General features: G+C 34.7%; 1 protein-coding gene across 3 annotated transcripts; it reads right to left on the bottom strand.

Annotated features, from left to right (window-relative positions):
- Positions 1-12619: 12619 nt before the first annotated feature.
- Positions 12620-17416, bottom strand: LOC108450060 (eukaryotic translation initiation factor 3 subunit H). 3 transcript variants are annotated; one of them, XR_008283494.1, is made up of 11 exons: positions 17161-17416; positions 16954-17070; positions 16769-16872; positions 15810-15876; positions 14865-14998; positions 14733-14781; positions 14196-14267; positions 13803-13904; positions 13618-13685; positions 13049-13296; positions 12620-12967 (listed from the first exon to the last, which is right to left on the bottom strand). XR_008283494.1 is itself a non-coding variant. In XM_053029127.1 (11 exons), exons 1-11 carry the CDS (start codon positions 17248-17250, stop codon positions 12922-12924), a joined length of 1002 nt encoding a protein of 333 aa, XP_052885087.1. In that variant the 5' UTR covers positions 17251-17416; the 3' UTR covers positions 12620-12921. The 3 variants fall into 3 exon arrangements, 2 of the variants coding, with proteins under 2 accessions (XP_052885087.1, XP_017602987.1); XM_053029127.1 differs by having other exon boundaries at positions 13144-13296; XM_017747498.2 differs by having other exon boundaries at positions 12620-12956; positions 13144-13296.
- Between the last annotated feature and the right edge of the window lie 1139 nt (positions 17417-18555).

Genomic DNA, 18555 nt, shown 5'->3' with positions numbered 1-18555 from the left:
CCACAACTCACACTTGCTCAACTTAGTGTAGAGTTACTTCTCTCGGAGTATCTGAAGCACTACTCTAAGATGCTCATCATGCTCGTTCTTAGTCTTAGAGTAACCAGAATATCATCGATGAAGACTATGATGAACTGATCTAGATACGGCTGAAAGACTCAGTTATCAATTCATGAATGCAACCGGGGCATTCGCCAGACCAAAGTGCATAACTAGGAACTCGTAGTGCCCGTAATGAGTTCTAAACATTATTTTATGAATATCAACTTCCTTAACTCTAAGCTGATGATACCCAGATTGGAGATCTATTTTTGAGACCATTGAAGCCCCTTAGAACTAATTAAACAAATCGTCGATCCTCGGAAGTGGATACTATTTATTCTTCACCGTCAGTTTATTCAACTGCCGATAGTCAATACATATCCTCATGGTACCATCTTTTTTCTTTATGAATAAAATCGGTGCCCCCTACAGAGACACACTAAGGCAAATGAAGCCATGATCCAAAAGCTCTTGAAGTTGAGCCTTGAGCTCTGTAAGCTCATTCAGTGCTATACAGTAGGGAACGATGGACACTGGAGCTGTACTCAGTAGAAGCTCAATGCCAAACTCAAATTCCCGATTCAGAAGTAAACCCGGTAGCTCCTCAAGAAAAATATCTAAAAAATCTCTCATTGTTCTGATACCCTCGATAGAAGAGTTCCGAGAAATAGAAACACTGACATAAGTCAAATACGTCTCACATATTTTATGAACTAATTTCTCAACCACAAGAGCAGAGATTATATTGGATAGATAATCTTAACACTCACCGATCTCAACCACCTCTTTATCATCTTTGGTCCTCAGAATGACCCTCTTAGTCGCGCAATCCAAACTAACTCAGTGCTCAACCAACCAGTCCATACCCAGAATTAAATTGAACTCTCCAAACAGAAGCTCTATCAAATTTGCCAGAAATACGACCCCTTGTACTTCTAATAGAACATTCTTATAAAGTTTATTAACCTGAACAGACTACCCCAACGGACTCAGTGCAGTAATATCACTAGAAGTGCTCTCAACAGAAATCTCCGGGTTTTCAAAAACAGTATTAGCTACATAAGAGTGTGTAAAACCTATGTCTATTATAGTAGTATAAGGTACATCAAAAATAAAGAATGTACCCGTGCTAACATCATGAGCATTTCTATCCTCTCGGCGTCGAGAAGTATAAACCAACATAGGCTACCTCGCTTCAGTTTGACTAGCACCTCTGCTTGGTGCTCTCTGTCCTCGACCCATACCATTACCACCCTTAACCGGTTTATAGCCTCTAGGTGGCTACTGAACTACCCTCTAAGGCTGTACAGAACCCAATCTTGAAGCATGCATCTGATCAACCCATTGTGGATATTCTCTGATACGACGCTTCAAAGATCTACACCTCAAACAAGCCCCTGACCTCCTCCAACACTCACCCGATTGACTCCTACTACAATCCTCACAAGGCTAAATCCTTGTAGGAGCAACAGGAAACCCCACTCTAATAGGTCAATTAGGTTCGACCCATTTCTTAGGTCTCTAGACAGAACTAGAGGACTCTGAATCCCTCTTATTATTGCTTCTCTTAGTCCCTATTTTGGCGCTCTACGCCTTTAACCTCTTCGGCGATCTTCGCATTATCCACAAGAATAAAAAACTCACGCTCCCTTTGCGGAGCAATTAGAACCCTCAAACTGTCTCTCAAATCATCCTCAAAGTGAACACATTTCTCATACTTAGACTCCACTATGCCTCGAGCATAGCGACTCAACCTCAGAAACTCGGCTTCATACTCGACCACAGGTCTATCACCTTGTGTGAGATTCATGAACTCACGCCTATGAGCATCTACATAGCCCGTGCCCACATACTTCCTCTAGAAAGCAGTCTTAAAGAAATCCTAGTTCAGACGATCCAGTTGAGTACCTTCCCTAACCTATAACCACCACTGATATGCCTTATCGCGAAGCAAGGAAACTGAACCCTTAAGTTTCTGCTCAGGAGTACAGTCTATATCATTCATAATCCTTTCGGTGGCCTCCAACCAATACTCGGACACAGTAGGGGCAACTCTAATGACACCCTCTATTAGACTGGAGTGGTTCAGTTACCAACTCACAGCCCATAGATCTAGAATAGGGTCCAGCGACTCTCTCCAACACCCTCAACATGGCTTAGTATAGTGTGTCATCCCTAGCCGAACGGCTTTGAGACCTAGTCTCAGTAGCAGGTGAAACTGATGTCTCACTCGTGTCTAAGTTGGCATATTGCCCAAAGATAAAGACTCAGCGGGAGCCCCCTACGGCCTCTACTGTGCCCACGAATACGACGAAAGTGAGTTTTACGAGCGCTCATCGTATATTTCAAATTTTTATCTACATTATAAAATTTTCTGCATCAGTTCATGTATTTCTTAGCAGGTATTTTATTATTTAAGTTATCAAAAGTTCAGAAATATTTTCAGAGGTTTCAGTTTCTAACCAACTCAGTATAGTTTCAGAAATTACTAACTATAATGTTTCTAGAATATTCTATCTAAGTTTAGAAATACTTACACAATCAGCGCCGGAGACTCGGTGTAGTACATACTTTCTGAAAATTATCCAAATTATTTGGAAATCAGTTCTTTTTGAAACAGAATTTTGGAACCCAAAATTTCACAGCTCGAGTTTTGCAACCTGACTCTGATACCACTAAATGTAACACCCCAAACTCGGTCTAGACATAATGGTCGAATCTGGAGATGTCACAAAGAAGGTTTTAAAAATAGAGTTATTTTGATAAATCTTTATAACCTTTATTTGTTAAAAACTATTATTGAAAGAAGTCATTTAAGTAATTCATTGTCAAAACATAATTTATGGAAGAAGTCTTAGAAATCCTTATAATTAATAATCCTATTCGTATTTTCAGAAAATCATTATTTTGTAAAAACCATGTTTTTAGCCTATCGACGCAAATAAAAAGTCAAGTCTAAATCCAAATCCCAAAATAAAATCAAATAGTCCGGAGAGTCAATAAATTACAAAACTCCCAAAAAAATATTCCTTAATTAAATAAGTAAATATCATGATCTTAAGCAGTACGAACTTGTGGTTACCGTGAGGCTCTGTCTCACCGATCCCCTTAAGTCTGTGGATTACTTGAGCAGAACGAAAAAATAAATATGAGTTTTCAGAAACTCAGTGTGTAACCCAACAGAAATAGACATGCAATACATACAAAAATCTCATATACAGTCCAATACATATTCAAACTTATGTCCATTTTAGATGTAGATAACAGAATCAGATAAGCAGTACTGATATGCAGAATCCTACCCCCATCCTCTACACACCATCTCTGACTATCCCATCACACCATGTGAGGTTAAAAACACGCACCCATCCCTACACACAATATAGTAAGGATGCGATAGATTACAGATAATATGCAGTCAAGCTGCCAGAATATAGGCGAAGTGTCACCGTACAAATCACTTCCTTCACATATACAAAACCCACCCCAGTCACATATATAGAAATAACAGTTACAGTAATATCATGCATAACATGCTCATAAACAGAGATAATATATATACATAATCAGAACAGATATACTCATAAATATCCTACACAAGGCATATTATCAGAATATGAGATCTCATAGTTTAGGGTTTGGTTAGCCCTTATCGACCCTACAGGGCTTAATCGAACAAACCGTGCAATCTAGGGAAATTTTCAAAATTTTGGGCCTACATGCCTGTGTGGGCCCACATGCCCAGATTGGCCTTATCCGTGTGGCCCACATGGCAGGGCCCAAAACCTACACGCCCAACTTGGCCTAACCTGTGTGGCCCACACGACCACACCTACACCATCACACGGCTATGTTCTCGCCAAACACGTGGTAGTGTCTTGCACACGGCCAACCACACGACCAGGCACACGCTTGTGTGGCGTCGACAGTGTAGTTTTTCAGCTTTCGTTGAAGCTCGATTTTCTGCATTTCAGGAACACACACCCATAACACTTAACCGCTGAAGCAGATACATATTTGTGTCAGATATTTACAGAAACAAAAATAAATAAGTCAGAGCGTTATATTCCCTGAAGCGAATATTGCATATAATTGTTTAGAAATTATATTTATTTTGTTGACTTAGTAGTATTATAAACTTCACATTGATTTAGACATTTTTAGTAGTAAATATCATTATAGCACTTATATGTAAAAGGAATAGGAGTAAAATTTTCAATTTGTCACAATTTGTATTGACATTATTAGTACAATTGAAATATATGTTAAAATAAACCAAAAGTTTACTGATACAAATGCATTTACTACTTGGCATGACCAGTTAGACCATTCTGGATCATACATGATGCGAAAATTAATTGAGAATTCATATGGACATTTATTAAAAAACCAAAAGATTCTTTAATTTAGAGAATTCTCATTTGTTTCTTGTTCTCAATGAAATTTGCTTATTAGAAACTCATTAGCTAAAGTTGAGATTTAATGTCTTGCATTTTTAAAAAGAATATGGGCCAATTCATCCACCATGTGGATGGTTTTGATATTATTTGATTTTGGTAGATACATTTATAAAATAATCACATATGCATTATCAACTTGCAACATGTCGTTTGCAAGATTTCTTGTTTAAATAATTAATTTTAGATTATGCAATTAAAACAATTCATCTTGCTAATACTAATGAGTTTATATCTCAGTCTTTTATTGATTGAGTTTGAAAAACTTTTATAAAAGTTGTTATTTATGCATATAATAGTTTAGAGAAATTATTGATTGAACGCACCTGATTAATGTCTAAACCATTACTTATGAGAACTAAAATTCCTATTTCAACATGAGATTATGTTGATTTACGTGTTGTATGCATTAAGCCAATAAGTTATAAATACTCCCCATTATAATTGGTTTTTAGTCAATAACTAAATATTTCTCATCTTTGAATTTTTGTATGTTCGTATATGTTCCGATTGCTCCACCACAACACACAAAAGGATTGTTGGTGCTAACCCTACCCTCGCACCTGCCAACTCTATACTTGTTAATTGAGGATTGCCACTTGAAGGTCTGCAGGTGTTGGGTGGTAAGGAGTTTATTGGAGTGAAAGGGACCGATCCAACTTTAGCTGAGTACTGGCTTGAAGGAGTTGAAAGGATCCTCGAGCAAATATCATGTTCTAACGAGGAGAAATTGGGTTGTATTGTGTCCCTACCTGACGATGAGGCTCATCGTTCATGGAATACTGTGAAGTGAGGTACTAATACAGACTGGTTGACTTGAGATTACTTTTTTGAGGTTTTTAAGAGAAAGTTTATAGGTGAGCAGTTTATGGAAGCTCGTAAACGAGAGTTTTTGGACTTAGTTTAAGGTAATTTGACCATGGCTGAGTATGAGTCGGAGTTCGTACGACTTAGTCAGTATGTTTCTTATATAATTCTTACTAAGAGGGACCTTTGTAAAAGGTTTCGTTTGGGACTTAATCTGAGATTCGGGTTTACTTGGTAGCTTAGAACACGGAGTTGTTTGCTGAGTTCGTCGAGAAAGTCAAAGTTGTGAAGGAAAATTTGGCTGAGCCGTCGTGCTCTGTGGTGATTGAATCGGGAAAGATAATTTCTGCTAGTTCTAATGTATCTGGATGATTGTCTAAGAGAAGGTGTGATACTAAGGTTCTGATAGAAGTGCACGATATGAGTTTTGAACAAGTCAATCTAGCCAGTAGAACAGTGTTGTAGTTGTACTGGTGGATCATTGGGTGGTTTTTGATGGCCGCTTTATGGAAACTGTGAGCGTAGGCATCCTGGAAAGTGTCAAAAACTAACAAGTTGATGTTTCAAGTGTGGCTTTACGGAACACTTGTTGAGGGATTGTTCGAACAGAGTTTAGGTTTTACAGACCCAGAGTTTTACAGCTGCACCTGTGCCTACTAAAGGTCGTGGCTAAGGTAGAGGTGGTAATTAGAGACAAGTTGGGCAGTGAGTTGTTGCTCATACTATTTCTACTCAGGATTGAGTCAGGAAGTCTAGCTCAGGTATATGCTGTTAGGGAGCAGCAAAATCAAAATTCGACTATCGAGATTGCAGGTATTTTTGTCTTGTAATAAATCATTTATTCTCGCTAGTAGACTTAGGTTCTACGCCTTCGTAAATTTTAAGCGATTTAGGTAATAAGTGAAAAATCCTAATAAAGACTATTAGATTAGGGAAAACAGTTATGAGTTCTTTAGATGAAAATGTCGTAGTGAATATGTAACAGCCCGGTTTAGACCCTAGTCAGAATAGTGGTTTTGGGACCACAAGTCTGAGTCAAAAAAATATTTTTATATTATTTTCCGTGCTTATAATATGTGAATTGATATGTGTGAAAATTCTGTGATTTAATTTTATCGTTTGTGTGATGGATTTGATAAAATGACTTAATCGCGTAAAATGCAAAAGTAGCATGCTATTTGTTAAAGTGCCTAATCGTTATGGCTTATTAATTAAAGTTTTTATGATGTGAATATGCCATGATTAATGTTAATGGACTTTCATGGACATGAATTATTATGTGTTAAAGGTTATTAATCAAGGACACTTTTGTAATTGTGTTAATAAAGGTTAATAAAATAAAACAAAATCAAATTTTAGTCATATTATCATCTTGTTTGCCAAAAATACAAAAGAAAGAAAGCCATGGATGTGTTTTTAGGGCTCGACAACTTAGAAGCTTGATTAAGGTATGGTTTTGACTCGGTTTTTTATTATTTCTATGTTTTTGTTATTATTGCTTAGTTCTCTAGCTAGCCCATGCTTGAATTTTTGAAATTTATGAAGATTTTGAGTTGATCCATTGATGAAATTATGAGCTTTGTGATGTTAATTGATGAAAAATGAAAGACATGTGTTAGATTAATGTGTTTTGTATTTGAATTTTTGATGAATTTGAGTAATTTGGGCTAAATTGTGAAAATGATACTTTGAGGGACTAAAATGTAAAAAAATAAAATATATGGGCTTATATAGGCTAGAGGAAAATTTGGCCTAGATGTGTAATATGAAATTATGTGTATTTTTTGATTTTATGAATTAGGGACTAAAGTGGTAAAATGTGAAAATATGAGGGCTAATTTGTAAAATGCCTTAAATATGTGCATATGGATTGAATTGAATGATTTTTTGAATAAAAGAGTTAAATTTGAATGTGTATAGATCAAAAACCAAAGAAAACAGAATTAGATTGGGGAAAGTCAAAAGTAGTTGAATAACCGTTCGTTTCCGTTCATTCCTGTACGAGGTAAGTCGATATACAAATAAATGTGTTTTGAATTGAATTATTATTGCTTATATGCTATTGAATAATGATGAATGGCTATTTGAGTTGAATATTAAGGTGATGACGTCCGAAAAGTCCTGTACGAACCATAGGAATAGTTAGGATACATATGTCATGGCATAGGATTCAGAGGTGTGTTATTGTGTGAGACCATGTCTGGAACATTGGCATCGATTTGAGATTTAGGTGTAAGACCATGTATGGGACATCGGTATCGTATTTGATTTCGTGTAAGACCTTATCTGGAATAGTGGCATCGATATTTGATTACATGTAAGACCACGTCTGGGACATTGGCATTATACGGGTTTTTCGAGTTATCCGCATATCCTATTTGATTCTGTACGGTTTAACGGGTATTCCGAGGAACGAATGACTATGTGAATGTATAGCCAATTCAGATACATTTGAAATGTATATCTTGTTTGAGAATGAAAGGTAAATATATGTACATTTGTGGACATATGTTATATGTGAGTGAATTATGATCAAATGAGCTATATAAGACATGGATATGTGATTGTATTTTTCCATGAGCTATATGAATGAATTGGTTTAGAATTGTGTTATGTGATAACTTAATTTGTATATGGCTTACTAAGTTTTTGAAACCTTACTTTGCGTGTTTTTCAATTGTTTTATAGATTATCGAAGCTACCGGAAGCTCGGGGATCATCACCACACTATCGAGCTCTATTTTGGTACCTTTTGAAAATGTGAATATCGAAGTATAGCATGTATAGGCTAGAAGTATTTGATTATGATTTGTGAAGTGTATATCATGCAATGTGATATGGCTAGATTAAAGTTGCTATTTGGTTTGGTTTTTGTTATAAAAGTTGTGTTAAGAAATAGTACGTTTTGATGTGCATAAATAGCCTAGTGAGAAATGGTCAATTTGGTAAGTTAGTTATGTGAATTAGTTATGGAAATGGTATGATTTTGATATGAGAATGGATGTGAAAAATTGGGATAATGACATGTATAAATGAATGAGTTTAGTATGTGACTTTGGTATGTTTTGGTTTGGATAATAAGGATGAAATTGGTTGGTGATTATATGACATGAATGATGAATGTTTTGTGATTGAAATTGGTTGAAATTATGGTGCAATTGATGCTTAATTGATGCTTATAGGGAGGACCCAAAATGGGTGGCATATTGGCCTTGTAAATGGCTTATTTTTGCCCACACGAGCAAGGACATGGGTGTGTGTCTCTGCCATGTCGCTCGAGGGCCACTTCGAAGTGAGCCTGGGCAGACCACATGGTCGCACACACGAGCGTGTGCTAGGCCGTGTGGCCAAGTTAGTAGCCTCCCTAATTTTCACACGGCCTGGCACACGAGCGTGTCTTGTGGCCTTGTAGAGAAGTCAGAATGTAGACCCTGTTCCGCCACGGCCTAGACACGCGGGCATGTGACATTTATAACTTTGAAAATTTGTTTAGTTTTGAGAAATTTTGTATGTGCTTGGATTAGCCCCAACCCCTTCCTAATGCATGTTTAAGGTCTCGTTGACCTTAGAAATGGACTTTGTGATGATGTTTGACTATGATGCCATAATGTGTGGATGATATTTGTGAATTGATTATAAAATGTTTTGATATGTTCAGTAATGCCTCATAACCCTAGTCTGGTGATGGATACGGGTTAGGGGTGTTACAGAATAGAGGAAATTGTTAGAGAAGTTACCGTAGAATAGTCTGTGGTACTGAATAGGATCTTTAAGAGAAGCTGTAGGAAGTTAAAGAGAATAGGAATTAGAGTTGCGTAACGAAAGTGTAGTGGTTGGTTTAAAGGTTGGTTTAAAAGTAGAAATAACATATTTTGTGATTAAGCAAGTGACTTGTCAGCAGGGAATTTCGAGGACGAAATGCTTTTTAGAGGGGAAGAGTTGTCACAACCCAAAATTGGGCCTAGAAGTTTTGAGGGTAATTTATAGATCTTAGATCAAAATAATGTTCGGAAATTCGAATCATGGTAAACTGGAAATGTCTATGGCTTTTAGAAAATTAAATCAATTTATGAAAATAATGTGGAAAAGAAATCCAATTTTAAAAAGAGGATTGTTTTGTAAAAGGGTTAATTTAAGAGTAGTTTTATTTGAAGTCCTACGTTATGACACGGAAGTCCCTGAGTCGCGACACGACCATCATCCTTTGCATTCTTGGGCATGAATTGGCACCCTACACACTCAAATAGCTCATTAGTTGTTCCCGAGGCCCAAGTTGGCCTTACGGGTCATTAAAATATTTAAAAAAATGCATAAAAACGCTTATTTTGCAAATAATTAAATTTAAACTATGAAAGTTAAAAATGCAATAAATAATTATAAAATGGTTAGAAAATAAGCTTGTTAAGTGCCGAAATGTACTAAAACTACCACCATAATTGGCGGCAGGTCAATAACCATTGTATGCTTACAACTACATATCATCCTTTCAAGCATAGCACTAAGAAGTCTATGACAAACTGAGTACCTTGTGTTTCCTAATTCACTTTTTTGCACAAGCTTCCAGTGTATATAAAGCTCCATCTGCAACTACCACCTTCAACTAATATTGCTTCCAAACTGGACACCCCAAAGTTCAAACTAGTGCTCCATCAACAAAGTTATGAGTGCTCATTGAATCCACCAACACGAACACCTAATTGGAACCAATTTTGGTTGTAAGTCCCACTGTGTCATTTCCATGGGACATTTGCATCGCATATGAATAAAAAATAGGTAACTCATCTTCCCCATTATCTTATTGACTACTATCTAAATGTTCATCACATTCTTGCAACTCCCCTCTTATCCCCTTCATGATGGGTCTCAATCAAAATCTGATACAATTGAGAGTTAGTTCATTTATTATGCCTTGGAACAAACTTGGCTCTATACCAAAAACATAAGCCCTTCTTCTTCCTCTCTTCAATGTCAAAATGTGAAGGTAATTTGGTATTAGCTTTATGCCCACCAAACCTAAATTTAAAGGATATTGAACCTAGATTAGTAGTAAAGCACTAAAACCATTAGAGCACTTTTGAGTAGATGGAGCATTAGAAAATAAAGTACTAGTTCTAGCATAGGAAGAAGAAATATAAGGGAAAATTCTTCTCTAGTTACTAATCAAGATACTTTCCACTTGTCTAGCCATAAGAAAACCCTTAATCAATATCTTAGGCTTAAATAAACACAAATATTAAAAAATCTCTTCAAATTGCTAGAAAATATGCTAAGAGCATATGACTCTAATAGTTGCAACTGATGAAGAATACTAACAAACTCATCACTGTAGTGCTCAACTGACCCCCTCTATTGAGAAAAGTTAGATCTAAATCATTCATTCAATTGCTGCAGGTATGAATCTCACTCCAACATGTGAAATCCACCCCTCTATTGTGTGAAAAATGATATCGATCCAACATCTTCCTCTCTTGCTTAAGCATCATTATTTGAACCTTAGCAATATCAGGCATTGCTTCCCCTTCAAAATATTGTTCCATCTTAGACCATCAAATCCAAAAATCATGCCCATCAAACTTAGGACAATTTTGGTTATAGGATCTATTACTCCCATCTCCAAAGCCATCATTGCTCGACACTGATACAGCATCATCCACCATAACCCAATCAGCCCCATTATCCTTTAATGTTCAATTCTGAGCCCGACCCTTATTTTAAATAAGCCTTATTTTTTACCTAAGCCCATTTTTCAAATCTAATATTTTTATCCAAACCCTCTCAAATTACGAGCGAGCCTTTAGACCTGGGTAGGTAGTTTGACCCATGAATAGGTCTAGTTATTACAAATGTTGTTAAAATAAACCCTTAAAATGATCCATTTCATTAATATGTCAAACGCCTAATTTTATTAAAAAAAAAACTATTAAGACCTCGCTTGGAAGAGTGAAAAAAATTAGAAAGATGAAAATTTTGAAGGATTGAAATATAAAAATATAGAAAATAATTCTTTTTATTTCTTTCCATAGATGTGTTTGATATAAAAGATGAAAAACTAAAAGAAAAAAAAAATTCTTTTTCAATTGCTTGGTAAAGTTAAAACTAGAAATTTTAAAAATTTATATTAGTTTGAACATATCCCTCTCATTTTTTTTCTTCACTTTTCTTTCCTACCACGTAGAATCGCTCAATTTATTTTCTTTCCATTTTTCCATCCTTCCGTTTTTCCTCTGAGCCAAATACATCCTAATGGGATGTTTGGTTCATTGAATATAATATTACATTCCGTAGTAAGATTAAGGGAATATAACATTATAAGTGGAATGTGAGATTATTTTACTTGGTTCATTTGGTTAGAATGTAAGATTTAGGTGTTTAGTTGACAGAACATAATATTATCTAGAAGCACATTTCACTAGAGGTGTCCATAAGTCGGACTGGGTTCAGGCTAGGCCAACCAAAATTTTAAGCCCGTTTATTAAGCCCGAGTCTAGCCCGGATAAAAATGTTGAAACCTAGGCGGACCAGTATTGATTTTTATTTATTTATGTTTTTTTAAAACATATAGAATACATAAAAAAATACTAAAAAAATTAAAATAAATATTTCCCAACAAATTAAAAAATAATATGTATACTTAAATAATACTAAGATAAGTGCAACTTAATAAGCAAATGCATCTAAAATAGTAACAAAATTATCAATAAAACAAAAGTTATAAAATATCCAAACAATAACAATAAAATAGTAGCAATATTGTAGTGAAATTGTAGCAAAATAGTGAAATAATAAAAAACAAAAAAAGCAAGAACAATAAAAAAAAAAGCAATTTTTTGTATATTTGGGCCGAGATCGGACCAAAAAAGTTTTACCCAAGGCCTAGCCCATTTTCTAAATAGGCCTTTTTTTTTTACCCAAACTTATTTTCAGACCTATATTTTTACCCAAACCCTCCCACTTTTCGAATAAGTCTTCGAGCCAAGTCAGGTAACCCAACCCATAGGCAGGTCTGCATTTCACTTAATTTTCCTTGCTATAATAATAAAAAAAAGTTTTAAACAAAATTATTACAATTATTTCTTATTATTAAAATTTATATATTATTTAAATAAATTAATTGTAAGAATTTTTGAAAAGTGATTACTACTATAAATATAGTTATAATTAACGAATATATAAATTATTAAATAAAATACCATGATTATAATTATAATGTAGGAGTTCACTGATAAGGAAAAAATATTTTTGTTTTTAATTAATCTAAACTTTAATTAAGGAAAAAATAGTCCAAAATTTAAGATTACACCAGTAATCAAAAATTATTTAATGAATAGATTATTCCTCTATTATATGATCAAAATGTTAAAATGTTTAATCTAATATTATAGGCCGAAATGTAATAATACAGACGAAACAAGCCTAGCCATGAACACCTACATTAGTATGTAAAAGCTAAACAAATAGTGATAACAAAAAAAGTGATTTAAGAAAAAACCAAAAGTAATTATCTTGTTCATCCATAAAAAGGAATATTACAGCTAGTCATGAATTAAAAATTCTACTCGAATTGCAAAATGCTTCAAAAGATTGATTCCCCATCAATTATCCTGCAAGGACTTCATTAAATACAATCTGTTGAAGTTTTGCCCGGCAACCCTGCAAAAAACCTAGATTACATCATTTCTACTCATTTTCTTCAGGTATGAAATTTGAACCAGCTGAATCTAGAACTCAACTGATGATCTCACCGGTTCAACTGCTAATCCATTTTTTTAAGCCTTGGAGCTTTAGAGATGTCAGGCTATCCTAAAAGACAATACCAGCCAAAAATACACAAACATACCCGTTGATTTGGTTGCAGTAATTAGCAATTTGATTTGTTACGAGAAAGCTCTCCAAACGTGATGGTTCAGGGATTGGCTTGAAGATCGGATTTGAGGGGTCCTCCTCTGGCAGAGGCTCCTCCCCAGCAGCTTTTCGAGCCATGTTCTCTGTCCTATAGATACAAAACAAACATGCATAACAAAATTTATTTTCTAAGAAATGCCTGACCATATAATACGTAAAAGAGAGGTGAGAACTTTAATCTTTCTGACTTTTAATAATTATGGTCCACAAAATCCTAAAAAAAGAACACTCTTCAACTAATTCGACTTGAAAGCTTTGAGCCCCAGAAAATTCGAGAGCAGAAATTAGATAACAATTCCTTTAAATTTACTAGACGATTTTGTTCTACATTTCCCCCCTCTTCCCAGGAAAATCATTTAAAAGGTTAGAAGAGTTTGTTTGAATAACATGGATAGCTTAAGTATACTACCTTCTTTTCTGAAGCCATGCCTGTTGCTGGGCTTGCTGTCGTGACAGACTCCTATAGTAAAATTGAAACTGCAAAACGAGAAAAAAGTATAATCAAATAAAATAAAAGGCAATTATGTTAAATCATAAAATTACAACTAACGGTAGAAGTACAATGTCAGATAAAGGGGAATGCCAAATGCATACCTTCTGTTGTTCCATTGACAAATCATCCATGCATTCGATCAAAAATTCCACATTCCTCTCCATATATGGTTTAGTTGACAATTGCAGACGGTCATAATCACACTAAAACAGAGAATTACTGTCAAAAGAAAGCGAATTTCACATGTACAAAGTATATTAGTTCAGTTCTTCATGTTCCCCAAGTATCCATATCTGACATTTATGCCCGACACATATTCAAACATATATATAGGAGGATAATCTTCCAAATATATAGGAAAACTTAGAAATATATATCATACCCATCTCAGACACCAATATTCAACGCCCACCCCAAAGTACGAATAAGATACAGTACAAACTCTTTTACAACAGCACTACAGAAAATTATTCAATCAACAATATATATTTCACCTGTGTGACCGGTGTATCAGATTCCAGCTCAGTCATAAAGGCACTGATAAGTGCAGAATTTGAGACTTTGATCTGTCCAAAGAACAAAAAAAAGCAGCACAGACATTAACATAAAAGTGGGAACCATGTTTATTACATTTGCAAAATACACTATTTTGGGTGAACGTAAAGAAATCCTAATCTACCAACTCATCCAATCAATTTTACATATCAATGCCATTCTGAGTGTAATAAAATAAGTTATGATAACCTCAAGGATTCTCAAACACATTTTATGGCAATTATGAAGATTCGGATTCAGATATTACAAAAAATGCATATATCAAATGCTGCTATCCCTACTTGCAGCATATTTTAGTTCTGCTGAAAGAATCAGTCATTCGTCATATGCAGAATAGTTATCAGGAATGCATCTCTTATTTGAATCCTGAGCATCATGGTTATTTAATAAAAGATAATGCTAATGGATATGGAAGCTCTACAATCAATTGCATTATTTCAATGAAATAGTAAATAGTTGAAGCCCTAGAAGCTTACAGGAATTTCCTCAAAAATATCGACCCATGATAAGTTTTTCTCCCGCAACCTATAACAGCAAAGAGGCCATTACTAATATCAGACAATATGAATTTGATATTTATAGCTTTTGATAGCAAGGAGAAACCATACTTCTCTCCAGTGAAGTTATTAGCTCGGTAAAGTTCCATAAAAGAATCAGATAGCTTCAAAGCCTTGAGAGCCAAGACACCTTGATTTGACCTTGAAGGGTCATAGATAATGCACACACACCTCCTAATATTCTCCTGCATGGGTTAATAAATAAGCAGATAAATAAATACTCCAAAATACAAATAAAATAATGAAATTATAGTTGACAAGTGAATTTAAATGGAAAGCAACACAAAGTTGCAAGTTCAAAGAAAAGGCATAGAGCCTCACCATTTGCTTTTATTTTAAAATTTTATCCATGCTTGAAGAAAAATGTCATGCTCAACATTAGGCACAATTTTATACAAAATTCAAGAGTTTCAAGAAACAAAGTTGAAAACTAAATAATAATGGTTTTGTGAAATCCTCTAAAACGTTAATGGATAAAAAGAATTGGTGTTGAATGAATGTAATGGTTTCACGAGAATCAGCCAATATTCTTGACCACAGAACATCACAAAGAAATAGGAATCCATGTTATCAAAAGATTTCCCAAAATTATTTCTAGCATGGAACAAGTCAATCAGGCTATGTTGCTCAAATTCAAGGAAGAGGGTCAAATAAAGATGTGCATGACATGGCCATACTTTACTTTTTAAAAAGTTCTTCCAAATATTTGGCATGTCGAAATATGTCTGATAGGGATAGTTGAAGGAAAATAAAAAGTCAACTTAGGTGACAAGGATGTTTCATTTACTCCAGTTCATGTTAAAGCAGGGACAACCGGACATGTTCCTTTTAACAGGCAATGACATGTCTGCCATGTTACATTTTAATTCTAGCTCTGCTGTTCTTGCTGAGTTAAAAGAAGCAGGGACGGAAGGCTCATTAATCTGAAGCAAAGATTTCCCCACATTGAGTGGAAATAACACAAAGGTGAAGAGGCACTCTAAAATTCAAAAATACCTGATAATTCGTAAAGGTCTCAATCAACTCCACCGTTTGGTATGAACCCAAAATTGTTGATTGGTACCTGAAAATATACAAGGAAAAGATCACACCATGAAATAAAAGCAGAAAGGCTCATAATATAAGCATAACTTAAGGTAGATTAATACAATGGATGCTGCCATAATGGTATTATGAATTCACAATTAATTCTTAACTTACTGGAGCTATTAGGACTCAGAAATCATATATACAGTTCTGTTATTCCTAACTCCATTAGCATATAAGACTATGTTGCTCCGACTCCGCATTTTTCTTGATGCACTCATGTCTAATACATAATCAGATATGGGTATAGAGATATGATCCTCCAAGAACCCTCCAAATACATGGAAAAACCTAAAAAATAGAACATACCCCCCCCCCCCCATCTTGGGAAATACCAGTATCCAACACTCACACCCAAGCCCAATTTCATAAATCTAAAAACGCATCCATCAAATACTACACAATGTTAGGCTGAGCTTGATGTAGTGTTTGTTATCTGTTTCCAAAAGAAAAAAACTACAGAAAAACAAACACCAGTATTCAAAGAAATCAAAAAACAAAAAGTTACCTTCAATGAATAGCTGCAATAGTATTAAAGATTATGTTTGGATGTTCATTATCATAGACCATTGATTCAATCAAATTCGAATTTAACTTTTACCCACTACCAAACTTGGAAATACTAGACACCACACAAACATAACACGCAGAAAAATAACATGAATACAAGAAACACACAAATGCCTCAAAATCGATATAATACAAATTATTCACATATCAAATAAGAGAACTCATTAAACATGATTAAAAATTTACATGACAAAGTACAAATACGACGCTGATACTTGAATTCAAAGTACCAAGTAAAAACAATTAACAAAAGTAAAAATCAAACAACCAAAAAATTAAATAAAGCAGAAAGACATTACCATCCAACAGTGTTGTTATCAACATTAACCTCCCTTAGACATCTCATCATCTCAAGCTGATAATTAGCTCCATCAGCTTCAATCTCCTCGTCTTCCTCGCGGATCTGCCTCAACGAATAAAACATGAGACTTCCTAATTCAAATAAAAAAAATTCTCAAAAACAAAAGGAGATTTGCCAGATTACCGGGAAAGGAAAACAGTTAGTAACTTCAAGAACACTGCCAACATCTAATCCAAGAAGCTGGCCTGTAACCAGTGCAGGTGAAAACTCCTTGCAATGTTTGATTATTTTTAATATCACCTAGTTTTTCAAAAACATTTACTGATAAGATAATCGAAATCAAAAGAAAATTAGGTTAAAAATAAATTAGAAGAGGGAATGAAAGAGCACCAGGCCTTCGATTTGAACAACTCGAAGAGGGGAAGCAACCTCCTCCGTTGCCGCAACCTGAAGGAACGACCTTGCCATTGAGTTCGCCATTATTGAATTTTTTTTTTTTTAAGTCTTCAACGGCAATCTCTGTTAATAGAAGAGAAGAGAAGCGGAACCCTATGTTCGGTTTTATTTTCACCTTTTATTTTTATTTTTATCTTCCTTCCCAATTCTTCTTTGATTCGGATTCCAATTGATTGTAATGGATATTGTTGTAGTATGGGCTATTGGATCTTTTTGAATTTGGGCCTTGAGTATATTACCTATATACTCCAATCACTCCACTTTTATCTTCTTATTTTTTTTTTAATTTTATCATATTATTTTTAATCTTCATACTGTTAAATATTTAACGAAAATCTAACTTCCCTCTATGTCTCTCCACGATGTTGATGTTGTTTTTTGTTTTAATGAAGTTGGGACGACCATCCTTTCTTTTTGACGTTTGTTCTAATCTCATATTTATTTTCTCTGAATCTCTGTATACCATGTGTACATCGAATCTCCAATTGCACTTTTAGGTCGCTTCATGGATTGTTCTATTGCGGTCATTGGAACTCCGACTTTCTATATAGGGCCGTCACTAAGTGAGGGAAGAAGACCCCAACTTTCTGGCCATTGATGCACCTCTTCATATAGTGGTAGATTCACGTATCGATACATACATGTTTTTTCTTCAAGATTGCATACAACACCGCTCAAAAAGTACTTACATTAGAGACATTTAGAGTAGGTGTGTAACAGCTCGATTTTAGCGCTAGTCGAAACAGTAGTTTTAGGACCACAAATCTGACATAGAAAAATCCATTTTTATTATATTTTTATGGTCTACAATTTTATGGAACTATTCTGTGAAAATATCATTCAAAAATTTTTGATGTTTGGGCACTCAATTTAGTCAAAAGGACTAAATCATAAAAAGTGCCAAAGTTGAGTTCTACTTGTTAAAGGTGTCCAATTGCTATGAAATTTTAAATTAGAGGTCCTTATATGACAATTAGACCATTTTTTAAGTTAGTGGACAAAAATGGACATGGTGAGATAAAATTTTAAAGTTTGGCAAAAAGGGCATTTTGGTCATTTGGTAAATAAAAGAATAAAAAAGGGAAAATCAAGTCAAAATTGGTGTCCATCTTCTTCACCTTGGCCGAATTTTTTAAGGAGTCCATAGCTAGGGTTTTGTCATCTTTCAAGCTTGATTGTAAGTACATCCTAGCCCCGTTTTTAATGTTCTTTATATTTTTGAAGTCCTCGTAACCCGATTTATCTATTTCTACAATTATTTTGAAGTAGGGTTCATGTTTAAAAATTTACCCATATGTGACATGCATGTATTTTGATGTTTGATGGAAG

This window comes from Gossypium arboreum, chromosome 5 (assembly GCF_025698485.1).
Source record: "Gossypium arboreum isolate Shixiya-1 chromosome 5, ASM2569848v2, whole genome shotgun sequence".
Lineage (NCBI taxonomy): Eukaryota > Viridiplantae > Streptophyta > Magnoliopsida > Malvales > Malvaceae > Gossypium > Gossypium arboreum.
Note: the sequence above shows the minus strand (reverse complement) of the source record. Positions and strands in the feature narration are given on the sequence as shown.